The sequence below is a fragment of the Oryctolagus cuniculus genome, chromosome 5 (genome assembly GCF_051225735.1).
Source record: "Oryctolagus cuniculus isolate XC-2025 breed Fujian yellow rabbit chromosome 5, ASM5122573v1, whole genome shotgun sequence".
NCBI classification, from domain to species: domain Eukaryota; kingdom Metazoa; phylum Chordata; class Mammalia; order Lagomorpha; family Leporidae; genus Oryctolagus; species Oryctolagus cuniculus.
This window is the reverse complement of record NC_142871.1, coordinates 135,095,919-135,120,133: the sequence shown is the minus strand read 5'-3', so window position 1 is coordinate 135,120,133 and position 24,215 is coordinate 135,095,919. Positions and strand designations below refer to the sequence as shown.

Below are 24,215 nucleotides of genomic sequence, written 5' to 3'. Positions count from 1 at the left end.
CGCCTCCCCTCCTCTTTCCTGGACCCCTTCCCAGACAAACCTTGCCTTGAAGTCACCCCACTCACAGCAGCACGAGACGCTCTCTCCCCGCTCTGGGAAGGTCGCAGCGCCCTCACAAAGGTGAGGATTTGGCAAGGCAAACGACAAGCAAACACGACAGTGGCACGGGCTCACGGTGGGATCGCGGTGGGACCGAAAGAGGCAGAGGCCCACGGTAGAATGTCGGCACCCGGACAGCAGAGTGGGCCGGCCCCGGGAGAGGCGAGTGGAAGCCAGCCTCCGGGCCGGAGCCGGAGCTGAGACCAAGCTGTCAGCGAGACCTCACAGCACCCTGGGTGGGCAAGGGCAGAGATGGGGGTGGGGGCAGGGTGGGCTGAAGGGGGGGCAGGGGAAAGCGGAGGGACCTGCCCTGGAGCCAGGCTGCCTGGGTGTGCACCTAGCCAACCTCCTAGCGCTGTGGTGTCCACGAGCTGCCTCAGTTTCCCCTGCTGTAGAATGGGTGTCACCCTACAACCATCAACACCGTCCCCCTCAGGAACCCAACAGCAGCAGACTCTGGCTGATGAACTACCCGCCTCCCATCGGCATCTCATCCTTCCCTCTTCCTGTCTCTGTCAACCACAAGTATTTATCAGTTCTTCTCAGCCAGCCTTCACACACGGTCCTCACAGCAACCCCCCGAGATGGGTGAGGCCTCCCCGGTCCTGCACACAAGCATCTGAGACTCGGAGACAGTGAGTAACTCGTCCAAGGTCCCACAGCAGGGAGGAGGCAGGGACCCAGCCTCTGAGATGCACCTGCGCTGGGTCCCTGCCCCGCCCTCCTCCCAGGTGCCCAGTCCAGCTCTCCTGGACTCCCAGCGGCCGGCTCAGCTCAACCCTGGACAGGGCCATGGGAAGCCAGGGCTGCCTCCCCTCCGCCAGGGTCTCAGGTCCCAGGAACATTCCCAGCAGTGCCCCCACCTCAGCCAGAGACGGCCAGGCTCTCAGTGCTGAGTCGGGCCCACGAGGACTCTGCCCTGCCCCCACCCCTGGACTTCAGATGCAGCCAGGAGGAGCCGGTCAGCTGTAAGGTGCTGTCCCCCCACCCTTCCACGTCCATCCGTCCTCCCCTCTGCCTGGGTGCACTGTCTCCCGCCCATCACGCACCTCTTCCTCCAGGCCACAGGGTCCCACCTGGGCACTTTTTCCAAAGTCCTGCTGCTCAGGTTGCCCCCAGTATAAAGGAAATCTGGATACTGGAGGGAGGGCGGGAGTCGCACAGGAGGATTTGTGAAAGGTGTTCCATGAGTGAACGGGAACCAGCAGGGAACCCCGGCTTCAACCCCCAAGATGCAGCCCAGGCCCCAGGCCTGCGGTGGGTCGGTCCGGGTGGTGGGGGCGGGGCACTGGTACCAGGATAGCTTTCACAGCTCCCCAGCTGCCTCTCAGGCACAGCCAGGCTGGAGAGCTACCACTTCACAGTTCAGAGAGTGCCTCCATTAGCGCGCTCTCTTGCTCCCTCCCCAGACACCCTCCGGGCTGGCTCGCTATCCACCCCATTTCCCAGACGACAACACAAAGGCCCAGAGAGCTCATCGAGCCGGCCCTGGGCTCACAGCAAAGCACTGTACTTTCTGAAACCTGCTCCAGTCCCCCTTCCCCTGCTGCCCTGCCCTGAGCTGAGGAGGGGAGCCTGCACGGAGCCCACAGGCACTGGCGACCAAGCCTTCTCCCCTGCCACCCCTCCCAGACAGAGGGGACTCCAGAAGACCCCTCAGCCTCGACAGCCTGGAGCTGTCCACCTCGCCCGACTTCCCGTGGCAGCCAGCCCAGCCCCAGCCCTCGGCCGGATGCCCACACAGATTCTGAGACCTCCATATCCTCACGTGTAGGTGAGAACCATAAGGGTTCCTAAGGTCGAGAGTGAAATGAGATGATGTCTTTCCAGTCTGGAACTCAGCAGGTGCTTAATAAACCGTGATGTCCGTGCTTATTAGTTCACTTAGAAACGTGTAAACCCCCAGCCACGTAAGACCCAAGTGCACACACACACACACACACACACACGTGCACTCACCCACACTCACTCTGCACCCAGGCACAGTGGCTTGGGCTGGGAACCTGCCTGAGGCCCCAGGGGATATGGCCACCAGGGGGCAGCACACTTCCAAGCTGTGGCCACCCACATGGGCGCACCAGCGTGAGCGCCCCGCATGCACACACACACACACACACACACACTCCTCTCCTGGAGCCCTGCTCCCCTGTCTATCACCCCTGGCCCTTCCTGCCCTCAGGAAAGCTGTGTCAGTCTGGGAGGAAACAGGGGAAGGGGGACTATCCTGGGGACTGAGGGCCTGGAGCTGAGGCCTGGGTTCGAATCCTGCTCTACCGTCTTCCATCCGTGGGAACCACGTCCCTTTACTTACCCCCTGTAAAGTGGACCAGTCATCCCCATGGGGGCCTCCGGTGTTGCCTGTGCAGGAAGGCCTTCAAAGGCACACTGCTCTCCCCCAAACACTCCCCACTCCTGCTCTGTTCCAGCTGACCTGTCTTCTTATCGTCTGAAACCCCTCTTTCGCTCACTGCTATATCCACCATGCTCGGGCCAGGGCCAGGCCCATCCTGCTGTGTGTAGAGTGACAGCTGCACAGGTTACAGGTGGTTTTCTGCAAAGTGCCCAGACCGGTGAAGGTCAGGACTGGACACAGGGCTGTGGGGTCACTCAGTTCTGTGGGTTCCCCCAGGGATGTGCAGATGAACCCCAGGTGGTCAGAGGCCTCACTGATGGCTTGTCACAGCAGAGGTGCACTGCTTCCTAAGACCCCCACCTCCCAGGACCCTCAGGGTCTCACCCTAAAAACCCGTGGCCCCGCCCCTACAGGCTCCGCCCCTGGCCTCCCAACTCTGTCTCCAGGCGTGGGGACATTGGCATGAGCCCACCCTCCACGGATATCAGCCCTTAGAGCTCCCTAACTCTGGGCTAGGCCCTCCCAGGATCCCCCCACCCCAGCTCGGTCGGGCCCCGCCCCGCAGCCCGCCCCCGCCCCGCCCCTTGCCGCGCGCAGGCTCACTGGTGCACTTCTTGAGGTGGCTGCCTTTCTTGAGCGCGTGGCGGCTCAGCTTGCAGTGGAAGTTGTCCTCCCAGAACTCGGCGAACCAGATGTTGCGCCGGTTGTTGTCCAGCGTGCGGCTGGAGAAGTAGCGGTCGAAGCCTGCAGGACAGCGCAGCGGCATGTCAGGGCCCAGGGAGGGAGGGAGAGAAGGAAGCAGGGAGGAGCAGCCTCTGATGGGGCGCAGCCGGCAAAAACAGAATTGGAGCATTTCATTTCATTCCAAATGAAAAGAGCTGTATTAGGTCTCCGGGGCCGCGTGTGTAATCTACAGCTGCGGCTTATGGCAGTTAAGTGCCTCGGAGGCGGTGTTTCTGCGGCCTTGCTGATATCCGAGCCGCCTGGGGGGCCTGGGATTAGAGTCGGGGTGGGGGTGGGGCCACCCTGGGAGCCCCTGCAGGGGAGACCTGGCTGAGAAGGTGGGCACCACCCAGGGCACAAGCCAGGCGGCCTCGGGAACCAGACCTCCCCTTCTCCGCCCATCAGCACAGGTGCTGGCTCTCTTCTCCACTGCCCTGCAGGCTCGCAGCCCACAGCTCTGCTGGCAACCGGGAATCCAGTCCTAGGAGGTCGGCTAGTGTGCGCAACGCCCCCTCTCCCCTCCCGGGCGCCCCTTCTGCAACACTGGCTACTCTGGGCAGTTGACCGAGCTGCTTAGGGCAGCACAGCAACCCGGAAGTTCAGCGGGACAGTGCAAGTGGTGAGCGTCCTGGCCACAGAAGGGCCGAGCAGGGGCCGCTGACCAATGGTCAGAGCTGCAGACAGAAGGCATCGCCTCACACTTCGGGCCGGGTAACTTTGTGTTGGGGTTGGGGGGGAGCGGGGCACTGTGGGAGCAGCATCCATAGCCTCTACCCATTAGATGCCAGTCACCTCCCACCACCTGTGCCAACCAAAAATGCCTCCAGGCATCGCCAAATGCCCCTTGGATGGCGGAACCACCCCCGAGTGAGAACCAGTGTCTAAAAGCTACTCGAGTGTCCCGGGGCGGAAGTGTGTGAGTCCAGAGTCCAGGATTCAGGCCCAGCCCTGCCACTTGCTGTGCTGTGTGTCACTGAAGTCCCTCTGAGCCTCCGTGTGCCACCCCCTTGGGGCGAGGGGCAGGCTGAAGGACGCTGCCGGGGCCTGGCATTTGGAAGGCACAGCCAGTAAGCCAAGAGCCGCCGGCACGGGGTTCCCATCTGCTCCGGCTGGGAAGCAGGCGAGAAGGGCCGTGTGGAAGCTTCCACTGCCTCCAGGTTGAGAGGGGTCACTGCGGGGTGACCTCAACTAAGCCCCCCACACACACACAGGCCTGGGGCAGAGTGCTGTGGCCCCTCCCAGCTCGGCCAGTGCTGGGTTCCGCTGGGCGGAGCTCTGAGTTCCGTCCTGGGAGCGCAGGCAGGCTCTGCAGGGAGACCCTGCGCCCGCACGCAGCAGCACCCTCTCTCCCAGTCCTGGGGCAGCCGGCCTCGCCCCTCCACCCAGCCGGAGGAGGGGAACGGGAACACAGGGGCTGGGGGGTGAAAGAGGTTCCTTGGGGCCGCCCGTGCGTGCTGACCACCTCCCACACCTGAAAAGACCCGAGGAGCAAAGGCTGGGAGCCGCGAAGAGGAGAGGGGGGATGCAGGAGAGGAAGGGGGTGAGGGGACCTGCGGAGGAGCCGCCGGTGAGGGGCCGGGGTGGCGGTCCCGGGGCCGGCCGGGCCTACCTCGCACAGACATTCTCTTAGGAAGGATGGTGACGGCGCCCTCGGCCACCTCCTCCAGGTGCAGCACGGGGGCGCTCTTGGAGCCCCAGCTGTCGGAGCCCATCCAGAAGAAATGGCCCGTCTGGTTGGCCCTTCGGGCTGCCTCCAGCACACGCCTGTGGGAACATGCACCAGCCAGCCCAGCCGTGTCTGTCCACACAGCTGCCCCCGCCTCCGGCCATACCTGCCCCCGGCCCACAGACTATGCCTGGGCCCCCCCCAACCCCTCTGCCACACGAGCCCAGGGCCCACGGCTGCTCCAGAGCCCCCAAGCCTGGCCTACATCTGCCCACAGCCCACAGCTGTCTGTCATCCCTACCTGTCCCCCAACCCAAGCCTGTGTCTCTCTCATACACACATACATACACATGACCCCACCCCCCTACACCCTCACTCCTCCGATCCCCTTCTGTGCCAAAAGTCCGGGTCCCCCTAAGAGCTACTCCTCCACATGGGGCTGCCAGACGCTCCTACTGTGCCAGCAGCCTTCAACCGCAGACCCCAGGGCCAGCACTGGGCCCGGGAGCCCCTAGGAGGCGCTCAGCCACAGCCTACTGGCCACATGAATGAAGCAGCCCATGGAGGGGAAAGTGGGGAGGAAGGTCAGAATTCTCCTAACGCTGCTCTGCACCGGGGAGAGTGGAGCCGAGCACAGGCAAGAGGCTTGCAGGTGTGGGGGAGGCTGTGATGGTAGAAACCCCAGGGCCTTCCCACATCCAAGGGCCCTGGCCCTCAGTCTGGCCGGGATCAGGACTTGGGTGGAGACGAGCTGGGCAGGAGGGCTTGGGGCTCCTGGAGCCCGCAGCCGGGGCTGGGACGGTTGGGTCCGTCTGTGGTCTAGCCTCGCCCAGCCCCTGCCTCCGCCAGTCCCCTCACAGGTGCACCCTCCCTTCGGTCACCCCTCAGGGGAGATGGGGCTCCTCCCAGAACCCACAGCCACAGCCCTATTAATATCACCGCGTCTGGCCAGCCCCAGACGGCCAGAGCGCCCAGCCGCCCTCCTGCAGCGTCACCGGCATTTATTTTAGCTTCTGTTCCTTCTGAAAACGTACGTGGATTCCCAGAAAGGCCCCCATCTCCCAGCACACTTCCCGCACCTGCCGGGCACCGAGCTCAGCCCCTTCCTGCCCTCTGCCCCGGACTTCCTGTCTGCCACAGGGACCAGCCCTTCACCCCACCTCCAGCACCTGCAGGCCCCTGCAAAGCAGCAGCCCCAGGCTGGGGTACAGAGCTGGGAGTGCGGGAGGGGTGGCAGAAGTCAGGGAGCGGGGGCTGCAGCTCAGAGGGGCCCCTCCTGTGCAAAGGTGGGCCGGCCGTGGCCGTCAGGGCTCCCTGAGAACTGGGCTGTGCCTCCCCCTTCGGACTGGGGCTCCCTGAGATGGGGCTGTCTCCCCCCTCAGACTGGGGCTCCCTGAAGTTGGGGCTGTGCCTCTCCCCTCAGCCTGGGACTCCCTGAGGATGGGGCTGTGCCTCCTCCCTCAGACTAGGGCTCCCTGAGGATGGGGCTGTGCCTCCCCCCTCAGACTGGGGCTCCCTGAGGGCAGGGCTGTGTCTCCTCTCTCAAGGGCTCCCTGAGGATGGGGCTGTGCCTCCCCCCTCAGACTGGGGCTCCCTGAGGATGGGCCTGTCTCCTCTCTCAGCCTGGGACTCCCTGAGGATGGGGCTGTGCCTCCTCCCTCAGACTGGGGCTCCCTGAGGGCAGGGCTATGCCTCCCCCCTCAGACTGGAACGCCTCTGAGCCTGATCTGTGTCCCCTCTCAGCCAGTCTCAGGGAGGTAGCAGGAGAGAGCAACCCAGAGGAAGGCGGGAGGATGGGGGGGGGGGGGCGCTCGGTCAGCTTCTCCAAAGCACGGAGTTTCTGACCTGAGGCCCCTGCACTGAGGGGTGGCCCAGGGTCCCAGCCTGCTTGCTGCTACTCTGCACATAGATACTGAGGCCCGGGGCGACTGGGGTCCTGCCCAAGTGAGCAGGCACTCACGCCAGGACGAGACCCGCTGCGGCCCAGAGCCCTGCCCGGTACTCCGAGCTAACCAGGGGAAGGGGCACAGGGCCGGGGGGCGGCCGCCCCTTCCTGGGACCCACCTGCCGCCAGGCCCAGCTCTGAGCCCTTTCTGCACACCGGCCTTGGGTCCTCAAGCCCTTACCGCAGCCGTCACCAGCTCAGGCGGGGTCAGGCTTGCCTGGGGAGGGCCCAGCCCACCCTGCCCGCTCTGCAGCCGCCTGTCCTCACCTGATGTCGTCCTCGTTGGCAAAGATGATGACGCCCCTGGCGTTCGAGGTCTCCAGGAGGCGCCGGATGATCTTGTCGAACTCGCCAGTCTTGGGCTCCCGCGGGATCTTCACCGACTGGGCGATGCACACGCCCCCTGCAGAAGGGACGCAGTGAGTCCCTCCGCCGTCCCCAACACGCGTGCTGGGAGGGGGGGGCTGTCCAAGACCCCTTACCCCTCCCACCTGCCGCCTGTCTCCCAACCCCGGATCTGGGTCTCTGGATGGCTGCAACCCTGCCCCGCTCACTGGCTGGGGACCTGGACATGAAACTGAAGTTCCCCAAAAGGTAGCTGGGGGCAGCAAGAGGTGGGACTTAGGGGCCAGATGCCAGGGTTCAGGTCTCAGCTCTGCCGCTTCCCTCTGTGTGGCCTGGGTCGGGTGACTGAACCTCTCTGTGCTCAAATACCTCACCTATTAAAGCAGAGACCATAGCACTGCCTATGTCACAGGGCTGCCCCAGAAGAAGGGAGCTCACGGGACAGGTGCAATGTCCGTGGACATGGGTCTGAGAATGAGTGTCCACCCGGGCTGTCAGTGCCCCCACATCCGTCCTCCAGGGGCCCGTCCCTGGGACACTCGGCAAGAGCACCGTGCGTGGCCGCTAGCTGCAGCCATCCTGAACAGGGTCCACGGTGGTGCTGCCAGGCCCTGTGCCAGGTCCCAGCCCCACACGGCTTCACATGCTGCCAGGGACAGGAGTCACTCGCGTCTTGAAATCCCACCCGCTCTCCTGGTACAAATGTACTTGTGTCACCGGAGCCCAGAGACAGGGCTGGGCCAAAGCCACAGGGCCCCTGCCCTCCTGTGGTCCAGACCTGGGGGGGTGGGTCAGAAAACAAGACACCCCCCCCAGGCTCCCCGGGCCCTGGGGGCAGAGGAAAAGCAAGAAGACAGACAGACCCTAGCCCCAGCCACTGCCCACCGAAAGTCTCAAAGCAACCACCCTGGCTGGGCACCCCTGGGGCTCCCTGAAGATGGGTCCAGGCTGGAGCCACCTGGGCTCTCCGTATGGGTGAAGGGAAGCTGGGACACACTTCCCCTCCCCATCCTCAACCCCCACTCCCCGCCAGCTCCAGGGACAGGAAAGCTGCAGCCAGGGAAGGCTGCCCGAAACGGTGGTACTGAGCCAGGCCCTAGGAGGCGCAGCAGCCAGGTGCGGGGGCACACTGGGGAGCCAGGCGTGCTCCCTGGGGAGTGGCCGCTCGGTACCAGGCACCCTGCTGGGCCCAGGGCCACAGAACACACACACGTGTGCACACACACACACAATCTAACACACCCTGGAAGTCCCAAGTACTGAGAAACGCACGGCCACCAGGAGCTCGCGGGGAAGGGAGCGGCGGAGCACAGGACCCGGGCAGCACTGGCCCTGCCGGCGCCAGCAGGCACTCAGCTCCCAGCTAAGCCCTCCATATGGTTTCTTTCCAGTTAGAAAGTGGGCCAATTGCGCCACGTCTCCCCCCATCTGGGAAGACAGATGGACAGGCGGAAGAGGCTGGGCTGGGAGGGGCCGGAGGGGGCGGATGCGCGCGGGCGCCCGGGCTGGAGTTAATTGCTCTCAACAGGGAGAAGCTGTGAGGTTAAGTAACACTTCTGGGCAACACTCCTCGCTGCAGGATCCCGATCCACATGCTGCGCCCACCCAGCCCCTCGGGGCCCATCCTGCGGAAAGGATTAGGGCGACCAAGACTGGATGGGGAGGATGGGCTGTCACAGGGAGCGGTCTGAGCAGGACCTGACATTCCTGCATCCACGAGGAGGGGCCCTGCAGTGCTAGGGGCTCGGTAACTCCCCAGGACGCCCTTCCCAACCCTCCCCACCCTGCCCCTTCAGTCCCACACTAAGAACCCATGGGTCCCTCCTGACCACAAGTACAGTCAAAGGAAGGGCCACAAGCCTGGGCCACAGAGCCTGGGCCACAGCCTGCTCCCTATCTCAGCACCGGCTACCACCCTCCACCTCCCTCGGGCTCTGACGGGACCACAAAGCCGGAATCGGGAGTCCTCACTGCCCCCCCCCCACCGCTCCAGTCCTCCTGGGTCCTCCTTGACAAGTCCCTCTCACAACTGCCCAGTCCTTGCCCAGCCCCTGCTGCCAGGGCTCCCGCCGCCTACCATGTGCCGGCGACAAGCTCCACCAGCCCAGCCAAGTCAGTGCCAGGGCCAGGCAGCCACAGGCACCTGCCAAGAACATCTGAGAACAAGAAGGCTGCGGACCTCAGAGAGGCGCCGGCCCAAGCTGCACAGGGAAGAGAGACTGAGGCCAGAGAGGGGCAGAGCCCTGCCCGGGGGCACCCAGCAGCTGGGACGGAGCCCACCTGCAGGCGAGGTTTAGGCCAGCCCGGTGACTGCTTCCCTGCGGGAGCCACTGCTCTCCCAGGCTCCCGTGCCAGCCCAGCGGCCGGAACAGACCTGTCCTCGGCCCCACCGATCCAAGCGCGTCCACTAGAACACTCTGGAGACCCACGCGGCCGAGGGGCTGGGCAAGCCGGCACCTCCCGTTCACGTTCGATCCCGGGCGCCACGTCCCACGGACACACAGATGTCCCCGGCAGCACTGCTGGGGCTGCAGCAAACCAGAAACAACCCGACTCCGTTACAACAGAAGAACGGGTAGAACGGTGGGATCCTCCGATGGGCTATTACACGGTTACAGAGAATCGCACAGCTGTCACAGATCAGCAGGACGAATCCTGAACGCACACAACTGACTGAGAAAAGCAAGCTACAGCACAATCTGCCCTGTTTATGTAAAACTTAGGGAGGACTACAGTATGTATTATGTATGGGCAGGCATGGCCCAAAATACGAGGAAAAGCTGCAGGGCGGCAGATGTTGCCTGCGGAATCCGCTGCGTTCTCCCCGATTCCCGGGACACTGCTTGGCACGTAGTAGGCGCTCATTCATTGTTGAACGACCAGATAAGGACAGGAAGGGGACTCAGCACCTTCAGAATCACGGTTGCTTCAAGAAAGAGAAGGGGACAGCGTGGGCCTCGTGGTGAGTGGATGATCCACCACTCGGGGTGTCCATACCCACGCCGGTCAGAGGGCCTGGGTTCGAGTCCTGGCTCCAGCCCCCATCCAGCTTCCTGCTAATGCACACCCTGGGAGGCAGCAGCTGACGACTCAAGTATTCAGTTCCCTACCACCCAGGGTGGGCACCTAGATTGCCTTCCGGGCTCCTGGCTTCAGCCTGGCCCAGCCCCAGCTACTGCAGGCATCTGGGGACTGAGCCAGCAAATGGAAGCTCTCTCTCTGTTGGGACTAGGATTGAGGAGGGCTCCATGCGGGGAGCTTCCAGCCAACCCAGATTTTCTTTCTTTAACAAGTGATTGGAGCCAGCGCCGCGGCTCACTAAGCTAATCCTCCGCCTTGCGGCGCTGGCACACCGGGTTCTAGTCCCGGTTGGGGCGCCGGATTCTGTCCCGGTTGCCCCTCTTCCAGGCCAGCTCTCTGCTGTGGCCCGGGAGTGCAGTGGATGATGGCCCAAGTGCTTGGGCCCTGCACCCCATGGGAGACCAGGAGAAGCACCTGGCTCCTGCCTTTGGATCAGCACGGTGCACCAGCAGCAGCGCGCCGGCCGTGGCGGCCATTGGAGGGTGAACCAATGGCAAAGGAAGACCTTTCTCTCTGTCTCTCTCTCTCACTGTCCACTCTGCCTGTCAAAAAAAAAAAAAAAAAAAAAAAAAAAAAACCACCACACACAAGTGATCGGAACCAGAAGCAAATCCATAGCACATAAATCTTTGGTAAACGTAGCCCCTAGAATCCAGGCTTAGACACGGGCAGCAGGAGGGGTGCTTCAGCCTTCACGGGGTACTGCTGGTGGGAAAACGCACCAGGACACACCACCCAAGCTTCACCGTGAGCCCCTGGGAAATGCGTGCACACAGGTGCATCTCCAGGGCACTGCAGAGCAGCTGTCTTCCTCCTCCGCACTGGCCAGCGACCCCTCCCCTCCCAGCCTCCGGCTCCTGAAACGCCACCTTCCCCTGAGGACAGGCTCTTCCCTGGCCAGCCCTCCCCTGGCCGCACTGGGCCCCTCGGCCTCCCCCAGGCCTCAGGTGCCTGCCCTGCCATGAGATCTCCAGCAGCTGCAGCTGTGTCCCTGCTGTATCACGGAGCCTCGACGCCCTTTGCGTTTGTGGTCTGGTGACCGGTCCAGCTGACGGATCTGCGTCCGTGTCAGCCTCCAGCTGCGCTCCCCAAGGACAGGTCTGTCTGTCCATTCATCTGTCGGTCACTCTGCCTTTCCTTCACAAAGTGCCTCGCCGGGGTCCGGGCACAATCAGTCCTTGAGAAGTCGTAGCAAGGAAGAGCCTTCCTGGGTGCGCACAGTCTGGTGGGCAGGCAAGACCGGAGGGCAGAGCAGTCAAGGGACGGGGCCCGCGGGTGGCTGGGGCACACGGTGGCAGTGCGTGTACTGAGCACAGCCCCCACCCCCCGCCCCACGTCACCCTGCTGCACAGCCACCACTACTGTCCCTTTCCTGAGTCAGCATGTTCCCTGAGCACCCACTGGGTGCCTGGCACGGCCTCGGGCACTGGACTGCAGCCGTGAGGACCCCAACTCCCACCAGCCCACGTCCTGGGGTGTGTGCAGGGCGGGTGTTGGACAGCAGACACCTGGGAATGGGTGCAGAGGGGGAGACCAGTCGTGGGAAGTGCAGGAGGGCGTCCGGGGGCTGCACCCCCACTCCGCCTGCCGTCCCCACCAGCGGGAGGCTCAGCTGGGCCCCGCAGCTCAAGGGGCAGAAGCTGCTACCTCGCCTGCACCCAGGCTTGAGAACACTTGACGTAAATCCTGCCACCCAGCGAGCTCGCTGCCAAGATGAACCCACTCCTCCGAGTTCCGCAGCTGGGACTGCTCGTGCCCGAGGCGTCTCCCCGAGGCACCCAGAGGACTCGGGTCTATGCACAGGCCCCACTGCACCTGCGCTCGGCTCCCTCCTCCCTCCCCCCTCCAGCCTGAGTAGGCGGGACCCTGCGAGCCCCACGCCATGCCAGACCTCCCTTCTCAGCCCTGATGACCCCGGGGTCAGGGATCTGGACTCCACCTGGCTGAAGAAACCCTCCCCAGCAGCCTGCAAGGTACGTCCACTTGTGGGGGAGGGTTCCCCCACCCTGTGGCAGTCGGCCTGGGCAGGCAGAGGGAAAAGCCTCACGCTGGAGGTGCCTGTTTTTGCCACGCCTCGGCGGAGCACAGCTGGGGTCCCCCGGGCTCTCAGCCAGGTCCTGCTTCCCAAAGCGTCTTCCTTCACTCTTTCATCCACTCACGCCAAGGCTTCAGGCCAGATCCCACCGCCCCAGGGAAGGGCTAAGCCAAGACGGGCCTTCGTGCCCACAGCTCCAGTGGGATCCCCGCCCAGCCCTCTGGCTCCAGCATCCTGTGAGTCCCAGGCCTCTGGCTCTGCCCCCAGCAGCAGCCGGACACCGGGCTCCAGACAAGGAGGACGATCCTCCCCCAGAGCATCCAGCACCGTCCCCACGGCCTCCACCCTCGGCCAACGGTCAAGGGCGTGCGTGCACGGGGCCTCCTGACCCCTCGCAGCCTGGGCAGCTGGACCTGAGGGCCAGCACAAACACGGGCTCCTCTTTCTCTTTTGTTTTTTTTTTTAATCTTTTTAAATTTAAAAACAGCGAAAAACAATGAAAAGACAAACCCTAGGAAATCAAGTGGAAAAACCTACATTAAGGCAAAATGTGAAGGCAGCAAACTGTGAGGAGGTGGGAGTGGGGAGTTACACAGCCCGTGAGCAGGAGAGGGGGGTCCCCCAGGCTCCCAAGGCTCCCTGCAGAGATGGGGGGAGGCGGACGGAGGCTGGGAGCAGCCTGGACCACCACAGGGACCCCCAGACAGCTACTCAGAGTGGGTGGGGACCAGAAAGGGGCCGGTTTCATTTGCAGCTGGGAGCGATGCTGAGCATGAACACACGGAGCTGTGTGATGGTGGATTCCGGGCCGCAGAGGCGGACCACGGGGGCGTCCTGAGGGGGGAAGGACACCCAGGCCCTGGCTGAATGCCCCTTGCCCGGCTCTTGCTCCATCCAGGGAGAGCAGGGAGAGGGGGTGGGGTCAGGTGGGCTGGCTCCAGTGAGTCAGGGGCTGCACACAGGGCCCACTGCTGGCCTGGGCCCGCTCGGGCCTGGTTCCCAGCACCTTCCCTCCCTGCTGCTGCTTCTGCTCCAGCCCTGCAGTGTCTCCACAGTGTGTATGTGACCGCATCTGTCCCCCAACAGGCCTCCGCACAAGCTACTCCCTTGGGCCAGCCCTCCCTTCCCTGGCTGTGGGACCTCCTCGGCGTCTGTCTTCCTGTTCAGGGCCTGACAGGACGGACCCAGGACCCACGCTGTGCCCACTTGGGACTGGCATCCTGGATGAACAGGCAACTGAGTGCCCGGCTAACGGGCATGTGAGGGGCAGCCCGGCAGCAGCTGTGGGAACCTGAGGTGGCCAGAGAGGCCTCCCCGCCTCTGCAGCCCAGCGTGACCTCTCTTCTGAGCGCCTCCTTGCCCCCCACACATGGGCACTGGGCGCCATGCACGGCGTGAGTCCTCGCAGGGGCGTTCCGCACACGCTGCCGTCTCTGGGTGCCCTGCCTTCTGCGTTTTGCACCCAGACGCAAATTCCTTGCCGTGAGTGCTCAGGAAACAGGCATGCAAAGTATGAACCGAGTGAAGAGTGACCTGGCCGTGCAAAGTGGCTGCTCCCGAGACAGCTGGCCAGAGAAGGGCACGGGGCCCCGTCCCCCTCCCTGCCGCAGGTGGCTCCGGCCCCTGGGAGGCAGTGGGCCTGCTGGTGGGGAGTCCCCTGGAGCCAGATGCGAAGGCGCGATGAGGGGGCAGTCAGCCCGGTTTCCCTAGAGGCTTCTCTGATGCGCCCCCCGCCTCCTGTGTGCCTCCGTCTGTGCCACGTTGGCTGTGCAGCTGCGTGCAGGTCCTCCCTCCTGTCCAGCCAGAGGCAAGAGGAGGAGGGAGCTCCTGGCTGAGCCTCAGCCTCCCCAAGAGTCAAGCTCCCCACCTGTGACATGGGGAAAGACTTCACTCCCCCCGGAGGGATGCAGTCAGGGCCAAGTGCCCCGGTGTCTGCGGCATGGGTCTGCCCCTGGAGCCAGTGCATCTGGGGAGTGGGCAAGGCCTGGTGGGGCGGCCACTGGGGCGGGGGGGCAGGAGCTGGGCGGTCAGGGGCCACACTATCCCTTGACTGCATTAGGACCCAGCATTCCCGCGGTCCGTAGCTCTGGGGACCAGGGCCACTGTGTTCAACAGGGAACCATTCCCAGGTGCAGGGTGCTGGACAGGACCAGGGCCACAGCTCAGACACCAAGGGACTGTCCCAGGCAACACTTACCCTCTGTTTCAAGAGGGTTCTCAGCCCCCACCGCCACCCCAAGCCCCTCCCCCTCCCCGCACACAGGCACTCGTGGCAACAGCCACCCTCACAACACCACATCCCACCCACCACCCCAGGGCCTAAGCCTTTCTGCAGAGACCCCGCCCCACTGCCAGCCACAGCCCCCACGACGGCCCCGTGACGGCCTCACAGGGTCTCAGCACCTGCTATGAGGGTGGGCTCAGGGCCACAGGCAGACAGCAGCACACACACACACCCCCCACACCATCACACAGCCCAGACACACAAGCTCATGAATTCCACACATGCTCACAACACGCACCCTACCCCAGACCCCGCAGTCACATCCTCCACACGGGCACACAAGTCTTGGGAGGCCCACCAGCAACATGCATGCTCCATGTGTAACCAGACAGCCACCCAGCCACACAGTCACACAGACACGCACAGCCCTACATGGTCACGTGCACACCACAGACCCACACAGCGCAGTCACAAGCATGTCACACATTACGCACACAACACTACAGAACACCGACCAGACCCAAGATCATTGTCAAGCACAAGCCAACAGGGCCAACTGAGGCATCACCCAAGCCCACACAGTCTACAGGGCCACACAGAGCACCCAGCACCCCTGCGGCCCAGCCTCCCCCTAACCTGAGGTCTCGCTGGGTCTCCCCAGGGCGTGCCCCAGTGCACCTGCGATCCAAGGCCCCAGGAGGTTCCAGCATCCACCTCAGGGTCACTCCCAACGTCCTGGGTGCCAGGGCCACACCACTGCACCATTTACACCCGTCCCCTTGCTGCTGCTTATACCCTGACCCTGGGGAGCAGGGGGGGCTGGCCAGGGGAGGGGGCCATAAGGAAGCCTCTGAACCCCGACCCCTGCCCACAGGCCCCCCATTAACACCCAGCTCTGGCCTTGCAGGGGAAACCAAGCTGCAGTCAGGGGCCAGTGCGGCAGAGGAGGGGACACAGGCGTCAGAGAGCTGGACCGGGGTGGCAGCAGGAGACACAGGCGGGGCCACGTCCCACCTCACCTCTACCGCTTCCTGATAACAGCCAAGTGCCCACGCTTCTGCCCTCACCGTTTCCCTGGCTGCAAAACAGGATGGCGTCCCTGCCCCAGACACGGCAAGGTTGCTGTGACAAAGCGGGTCACCAGTGCACAGGCCCAGCCCCTGGGGGACATCCTGGGGGGCTGAGGGAAGACACAGGCCCTGGAGGGGAGGGCAGCTGCGGGGTCCCACGCCTCGGAGCTGAGCCGTGCTTGCTGTCCCCTTGCCAGGAGGCCGCTGGGCAGCACAGGCAGCACTGTTTAGAGCTGCATAATTCATGGCGCTAGGCTCCGAGCAGAGAGAAATTTGCTGAGTGATCGACCTAATATCTTAACACAAACCCATTTAGGCAAAACACCTTTGAAGCGAGGAAAGCAGGAAAAAATAGAGAAGGGAGGCGTCTGAAGGCAGGTGGAGGTGGGAGGGAGCTGGGGGGCAGGGCCCAGGGAGACGGCCTGTTCCAGGCCCACCCCAGCCCCTCGGAGAGGCCCACCCCTGCCCCGGTGCACCCAGGTCCCAGCATTAGGGAATCCCACCTGCTTCTCGGGTTTGACGCAGAGAAGGGAAGAGGTCTACCCAAGGCACACCCGGCAAGTCGGGGTCCTCTGCCAAGGTCACCCCCTGCTCCAGCTCCCGGACCATCAGGTGGGGCTGCAGCAACCCAGGTCCTCGGGGTGACCACATGGCTCTGTCCCCATCTCAAGTCGCAGCCAAGGCTGGGACACTGCAGTATGGCCGGGGACACTGGGGGAGCCTCTTACACAAGGCCCTCTTCCCACCAGGAAGAGGTTCTCACTGGCCTCCAGCTGCAGGGACACCCCTGGGGGAAGAGGTCCCCAGCGTCATGGTGCAGGGCAGGGGAGAGGGGGAGAGGGTCCCCTCAGCTCTGCAGTCCCCTCTGCAGCCCCGCCCCTCCACCTCCAGTCCACCACAGCACGACCGCTGTCTCCAACCCACCCGGCACCTTCCCACCCTCCAGCCTCCTCCAGTGCCCTTCCCGCTTCTCCGTGTGCCCAGTCCCACCCAGTCTAGGGGCCCAATTTCTCCTCTCCGTCACCCAGGGACTATCGTGGCTCCTTCTCAGCTGCCCACTGGGGCGCCCCTCCTGCCATCCCTGCCGTCCCCTCCCCTGTGCCGTGACCACTCTGACAGCTCGCCTGCTTCGGGGGGTGGGGGGGCTAGAGCCAGGTTGCCAGGCTCCTAACTGTGCCACTGCTTAGCTGTGTGGCTTTTGGACGTCCTGGTAACAGAGCGTGCAGGGTAGGTGAGTTCACAGCACCGGGAGTTTAGATGGCCGGGGAGACTGAGCGCTGACACCTGGCCATCGTTAGCCAGGAGCCCCTCTAGGGAGAACGTCTTTCTCCCCTGCTTTGCAGCAGGGTGCCAGGCTCTCAGTAGGTGCTCAGTTAACGTTGGCTGAAGTAGACCTCATTTCCAGCAAAGTTGCCTGCCAGCCTCAGACAGCCCAGGTCGGGAACCCAGCGTGGCAGAGACCCCCGTGTGGGAGCAGGGGCACCAGGGAGAAGACCTCCAGCCTGCTCCGGCGAGCCAAGGCTCAGGCAGGCAGGGAGAAGCCAGAGCCGGGAGCCAGCACTGGGCCTGCAGCCTGGCCAACAAGAGCAGGCAGCTACAAGCCAAGAGAAATATGTAGGAGCCCACATCCCCCAGGAGTGGAAACTGACAAGCTCAATGAAATGCTGAGACCATAGGATGCTGGCGTGCCAAGCCCGGCTCCCGCCTGCCCCCAGCAGACACTGGGCCAAGAAGCCCTCCCGGACCCCTCTCCCACGCCAACCCTCACCCCTCCTCTCCAGCCAGAGCAGGGGGAGGGGTGGCAGATAGCAAGGCCCTGGCTCCTACAAGCCAACCTCTGGATGGCAGCAGGGGCCTGCATCAAGCCTGACCCCGCAGTAACAGAGGAGATCCCGCACTCCGCCAGGCTTCCCCCTGGGACAGGACAGGGACCCCAACCTGAGCGTGCGCCATCTGGAGTGAGTGCACATGAGGAACCAGGAAAGGAAGGGTGGGGACCCCAGGCCTCTCTCCCAGAGCAGGAGCAGGGGACACGAGGTTGGGAGCACCTCTGGTTCTCAACAAGCACGGGGGGTGGGACAGCTTTTCAGAGCAGGACGGCCCATGTTACACGACGAGAGATCTCCTAGGACTCTGGGCACTAAGCATCAACAGGGACCTGAGTCGTTGTGACATCGCCAAGTGCATTTCTAAATGGCCCCAGCGGCAGGGCCGGAGCGCCCAGCGTGGAGAGCGCCCAGCGGCAGGGCCGGAGCGCCCAGCATGGACAGTGCCTTTCTGATCTAAACCAGGGCCCAGAGAGGGGCCAAGATTTGCTCAGGGCCATGCAGCCTGTGCCGCTCACACGCACGGCCCAGGCCCTGCTCCAGGCTGGCTCCGTAACCCCAGGGCAGGTGCGGCCTGACCTGGCAGCGGCCAGCCCCCAGGCCCTAACCACAGAGCACCCCTCGTTCTGTTTGGCCCAGCTCACCAGGCCGGGCCCATGCCTGCCTCACAGTCCTCAGCGTGCCCAGCCTGGCACCCCCAACTCTGCCCGGAACCCCAGTTCCCCTGGTCACTTCCCTTGTCCGGGGCCAAGTCCAGACTCCTCAGCCCTGTCCTGAGGCCCTGCACGACTGACCCTGGCCAGTCCTCACTCCCCACCCCACCCCCAACAACACCTGCGACTTCCCAGGTGCTCCTCCGGGCCTTTGTTCAAGCCAAAGCTCTGCCTCTGATGCCCAGTTTCCCTCCCCAGACCCTCTTCTTCTTCACCTCCCATCTGTCCTCGCGGATTCAACTCAGGCCCCCTCCTCCAGGAGGCCTTCCAGGGTGTCCCCCCCCGCTCCTCCTCCCCTGAGTGTCCAGAAGAATCCCAATGTCTCCATCGCTGCACTTGGCACAGTCAACGGAAATCAGCGGACTAGAGGCCTCCGTGCCCAACAGCCCCTTTCTCTGGGGGACGGACGGACACACAGCCAGCACAGAGTACTCACTGATGTATCCCTCGTTTACTAAGCAGCCGCCGTGTGAGGAGCTGCCCTGGACGCTGTGAGATGGCCAGGAGGAGGACAGACAAGAACCTGGCCCTGGTGGCGCTCACGGCCATCTGTGAGCGGATGTGACAGACAGAACAGAAAGGGCAAACAGAGGAAGGAGCAGGAGCTGCTGCCCATCTGCAGCTGCTGCCCTCCCAGCTTCCCCCACCCCCTCCCCGCACCGCCCTCTGCCTCCTCCCTCCCCGCTTCCGCCTCTCTCTCCCGCTACTCCACGGCCTCGGTCCGCACGGCGCTCCACGGCTGAATAACCTTAGCACTGTGCGGTCTCATTAGCTCCTCTCGATCAGCCCATGTCGGAGGTGTTAGGCCCATCCTACAGACAAGACAACCAAGCTCCCAAAGTCAGAGCCTGTTCCCACACATGTCCCCCCCCCACCCCCACCCCTGCAGTGACTGGGAGGCTGCCTCCACGGGTTCCAGGCAGGGCAAGGATGCAGCAAAGAGGGTTCTGCTGGGTCTCTCTCCCTGCCCTCTGCACCCCTCTGGGTTGGCCGTCTGTTCCCACTCCTCCCCGCTCCGCTCTCCTCCTGGCTGTGACTTTGTCCTGCTTCCTCCTCCCCCCATCGCGAGGCCTCCCTTGGGCCCTGAGACATCGTTAGCTTTCCTTCTGGCTCATTAAAAATGAGGATTTGCATAGAATATCCATACGAGCATTCTGTCGACGGCAAAATGGGGCAAGGATAGACTGCGGCATGAAGTTGGGGAGGTGGGAGAGGACAGTCACAAGGGGCTGGGGCAGGGGTGGGGAGGACCCCAGGCAGCAAGAAGCCAAGTGCCTGCCCTCGGCGTCCGAGGCCTCAGAGGAGGCCCCCACCACCTGCAGCCCGCTAGGCCTTTCTGATGGCTGATGCCGCCGTTTCGGTCATTCTTGCGATAACCAGCAAAGTCAGGGCTACGATTAGCCCCATTTTAAAGATGGAGGACCCAAGAGCCCAACAGGAACAGTGGCGAGAGTCCAAGGACACTGCCAAGTCTGGCAGGCCTGGGGGGCGGCACCCTCAGCCACCGACCCACCCGCCTTGCTGGTCTGCTGCTCTTGGAAAGCCGTCCCTCCCATCTCCCCTGGGACAAACCCTCCCCCATCACCCCTTCCCTCTGACTCCCCCCTGCAACCACAGCTTGGCCGGACACAGAGACCGCAGGAGACAACTGCTGCCGGGCCCCTGTCCCCGCCGGACAACCACGCAGACCTGCCCAACCCCCAGGACTTACAGCAGTGCCCGGAAGTAAACATGGCCAGCTGAAGAAGGAAGTGACGGCAAAATCAGGAGAAGGGGCTTGCCCGTGACAGCGCTGGCTGAGCCGGCTGCACCGCCCTCCCAGGACCAGCTGCCCGCAGCGTCTGCTCTCCGTGGTGCTGAAACAGACAGGCTGGGCCCTGCCTGGGGGAACCCTGCCCCTGCCCACTCACCAACTCTCTGCACAACTGCGACAGCCTCCTCACCAGCCCAGACCCCCACTCCACCTCCCGCACAACAGCCAGAGGACCCCCACCAGACCCAAGTCTGCCCAACCCTCCAGTGGCCCCCATTCCACTCAGAGCAGAAGCGCAGGTCCTCACAATGGCCCACGGGACCCCACGAGATCTGCTCCCTCCCCTCACCCTCACTCACCACAAAGGCAAGCAGGCTGCACCCCAGGGCCTTTGCACTTGCTGGCACCTCTACCTGGAGCACTTTCCCACAGAGCCCTACTGGCTCACTCTTCACTGCAGCCGGGGCTCTGCTCGGCTGTCTGTGCTGCAGAAAGGCAGGGTGGGTGCTGGAAGGCTGCTAACCTAGCACGAAACGAGGCCCTGGCCCTCTGGCCCTCTGGGCCAGTCACAGCAGCACCGCTCAGCTCCTGTCTGACAGCACAGCAATGGACTGGGGGCTTCAGCAAACTCACGGGAAATGTGTACGATGAGAAAACTAGGTATGGATTTCAAAACATTCTTGCACCAAACAAATGTGTCTTTTAAGTCCATTTTTCACAAACCCTTTGAACTGGCCCTCTCACAGACATAAGCACCACAAGGCCAGGGGTCTTCGGTTTCTTGACCCACTGTGGTCTCTCCAGTGTGCTGGTTCGATGTCAGGCACACAGTAGGTGCTCAATAAATATCACTCAACAGATGGACAAATCAGCGTGCAAAGGCAAGGACTAAAGGGGCTGAGGGCAGAAGAAAAGAACGCCCCCTCCCCTGCTCACCTACCACATCCCCTTGGGGCAGTCTCTGTGACTCAGGGTCCCCGAGAACCCTGGAGCAGGAGCAGGCAGAAGCAGCAATGAAGGGGTGGCCCAGGCGACAGTCATGCAGGCTGACGGCTTCTCTCTCTCTCCCACCCCTACAAAACCTGCCCTACAAGCCTCAGAGCAGACAGGAAAGCCACAGGCTCCCTCATCATCCTGCTGCCAGCCAGGAGCCTCTCCACCTCTTCCTGCCCTGGCCCTGAGCAGAGCCTCTGGCCTCAGAGGAGGGGGCGGGGTCTTCCCTCTGACGTGCCCCCCAGGGCTGGGTGAGGGAACAGCAGAGGAAGGACAGACTACTTCACTGAAAAGGGGGGCTTGGGGCGGGAGTGGGGGCCTGCATCCCATATTACAGTACCTGGGACAAAGTCCCACCTGCGTTTCCTGCTCGGCTTCCTGCTAAGGCGCCTTGGAGGCAGCAGATGACGGCGCCTGGGTCCCTGCCACCCACCTGGGAGACATGCAGGGAGTTCCTGGCTCCTGGCTTTGGCCTGACCCTGGCTATTGCTCACATCTGCAGAGTGAACCAGTGGATGTAAGATCTCTCTCTTTCTCCCTGTCACTCTGTCTTTCAAAAAAAAAAAAAAAAAAAAAAAAAAAAAAAACAAACAAACAATAAAAATAAGAGGAGGGCTTTGTGTCCCATCCCTGGAGCTCTAGAGCCTGCCTGTCTTGCAGAGCCCAGCCCTGGAGCAGACCCCAGCCCTCTGGGCAGCCTGGGCTGCAGTCGCCTGCCTGGCAGAATGGGGACAGCTCTCAGGGCTGCAGGGCAGGAGCAAGGCTGCGTGGAGCCCAGCAGCTCCGGGGATGACGCCGTGAAACACGGCCTGCAGTGCGAGCACCAAAACCAAAGGAGGCCTGGGTGTCTTCAGCCAGGCAGGCCGGGCGGGCTGAGGGCTGGTGCAGGAGCAGTCTGCGGGGCCCAGAGTCTTTGGGAGGAGGGCCCAGGAGGGCGGACACAGCGACTAAGGAGGCAGCAAGGGCCACGGGCCTCCCCCTGTGCTACATACACAGCGCCCTCCCTGGTCTCGCAGAGGAAGCGCTGGAGGCCCAGAGTGGGGAAGGGACCACCTAGGGTCACACAGGTGTGGGGAAGGGGCTGAGCTGGGGGAGCAGCTGCTGCAGCCCCATCCTGGTCAGGGGCAGGAGGCCTTTGGGTGGGGGGTGGACAAGGATATGATGAGTCCCCAGGCTCCTCCCGCATCTCCCAGGGGGCTCAGGGGGGAGCACCTGGACTCCAACAGGCAGCAAACAAGTGCAGTGGGTTTTCTGGAGGTCAAGGTCAAACCCGAGCTGGGGGTGAGCAGATCAGGGGCCTCCACCACTTGCTCCTTAAAAGAAGGGAGCAAACTGGGCAGGACCCGATCCCACGGAGCCTGGGGACACACCCAGTGTGCTCTGGGAGGAGCTCAGGCCGGGATGGGGGTGGGGACAGACAAGGGCAAGGAAGTGAACTGGAAGGCAACAGGGTCCAAACAGGTAGAGCTCTGTCAACAGGACAGAAGCCAAGCAAGCAGGCTCGGTGGACGAGGCACACAGGGCAGCTGCTATTCACTTCCCCAGTGACACAGGTGCAAGCCGAGGCACAGCCCTGGAGCGACTGATGGGGCGACAGAGCCAGGATCAGAACCCAGGCCTCCTGCCCAGCAACTGGACTCTCCAGCACGCAACTCTGCCGCAATATCAGGAGGACCAGGTTCAGACAGCCAAGCTGCAGGGGCTGCACCAGCCTGGGGCGGGGGCGTCTTCCCTTGTGGGCCATCGTGACGCCGGCCCAGGACCACGATGCTCCCTGTCTAGGAGGGAAGGGATGCAGGCTCAGCGCGAAGGCTCGGCCACTGCTGTCCCCTTCACCCCGATGTTCCCGCGGAGATGAGAGGCGAGGACACAGGGGAGCGTGTCCAACAGTGACAGGCAGGGCAGGAGTCAGTGGCGTCACAGGGAGCCGGAGAGGTGCCCCCACCGCCCCGCCGGGCACGATGACACCCACCCACCCGGGGGACTCACAGAATCGAGAGGTATCAGCACCCTGTCACAGGGCAGAGCGCCGGGGCAATCGGAGCAGACAGGCGAAGTCCCCGAGGGGGGGCCACGCAAGCATGGGGCTCAGCTTCAGAACAGGGCGGGCATGAGCTAGCAGTCACAGCAACGCCAACACCTTGCCAATCTCCCAGCCTCGGCAAGCAGACCTGGCTGGCACGCAGCGGGCCTCATGGCTCGGAGGGGCGGGCCCCGGCCAGGTCCACTTCATCTCCACTCTTGGCAGAGTGACAGGCGGCGCACGGCGGGTTTGGGCGGCCTGGGTGATTAGACGGGAAGGTAGGGCCCACTTCTCTCCTCCTCCTGGGAAAATGCAATCAGGACAGAGCATGGTGGGCTCGGGGCTGCTGGGTCCCTGTGCACGGACCCTAGGAGGCGGCTGGTGGGAGAGTCCAGAGGTTTCCCCCCAGAAGCAGCTCAAATTCATTTTACACTCAGATGTGCCACGCTCAAGCCAGTGCAGGGCCCCTCCCTGCTTCCTCATGCCCACGCCCCGGGCTGGCGTCAGCCTCATTGCAAATGACAGTGGCAAGGCCGCATGCCCCAGGCTCTGCGTGCCCCATGCCTCTGGCCCCTGGCATCCTCAAGCAAAGGCCAAGCCCTGAAGGACCACCACTGGACGTCCGCTGCCTTAGGCCTCACAGGGCTCCCTTTCCCAGCATCCTCAGAGGGAAGCAAATGTCTCAGGGTGCCCGCGAGATGGGTCAGAACATAGAGGGAGGGGTCCCGACGAGCCTTTGCCATAGATGGTGGACACGGCCATCCCTGGTCAGCTGGCCAGGGAGGGGAGCAAAGGCCAGATAGGACAGGGCAGGGCCAGGCCCGGGGAAGTGGACTGCCTGTGCGTTCACTCACTGGCCGCTCCACTAACACCTGAAGCGGGGAGAGAGCTAAGTGGGCCCCTCTCCCGCTGACTTTGGGGGCCTGGGGTCAGGGGAAGTGGCAGAGGGACGGGTCAGCAGGCACTGGACCAATGGGACAGCCCCTACCCCTACCAGCTTGTGGGAAGGCGGACGTGGGCAGTCTGCAGGGCAGGGGAGGCCTTGGCCCTGAGCTGGGATCCCAGGGCAGCGAGGACCGCCCTACCACCACCACCCCGGCCCTGGGCAAGTTGGACACGGCAGGCGGCAACTCCAGGCGCTAATTAATATGCACCCCCTCCGTCAAGCAGGTACAGCCCAAGTGCCAAAAAGCACGGAGCTAGCCCAGGAGAAACTGCCCCGCGCCCCTCATGCTGCCCCCTGCTATGCGGCCACTGGCACCAGGCCCAGGTCCCACCCCAGGTCCCATTGCCCGTCCGCTCCCACCTCCAGGCTCCCGGACCTGCTGTTCCCCACCTGGCACAGCCTTCCCCTCCTCTCCACTTG

The 24,215-nt window shown here is 63.6% G+C and overlaps 1 protein-coding gene across 4 annotated transcripts in view; it reads right to left on the bottom strand.

The window, feature by feature from the left end:
* GRM4 (glutamate metabotropic receptor 4) overlaps positions 1-24,215 on the bottom strand; it is a 96,513-nt gene that overhangs the window by 23,169 nt on the left and 49,129 nt on the right. For 3 of the 4 annotated variants that reach the window (XM_089333265.1, XM_002714597.6, XM_070074684.2), the window contains 3 exons: positions 7,054-7,189; positions 4,785-4,939; positions 3,056-3,196 (listed from right to left, as the gene is read on the bottom strand). In XM_089333265.1, coding sequence (XP_089189391.1) covers positions 3,056-3,196; positions 4,785-4,939; positions 7,054-7,189 — 432 coding nt within the window. Of the gene's footprint in view, positions 1-3,055; positions 3,197-4,784; positions 4,940-7,053; positions 7,190-24,215 lie in introns of those variants that run through there. The other variant, XM_089333266.1, reaches the window with a different exon arrangement.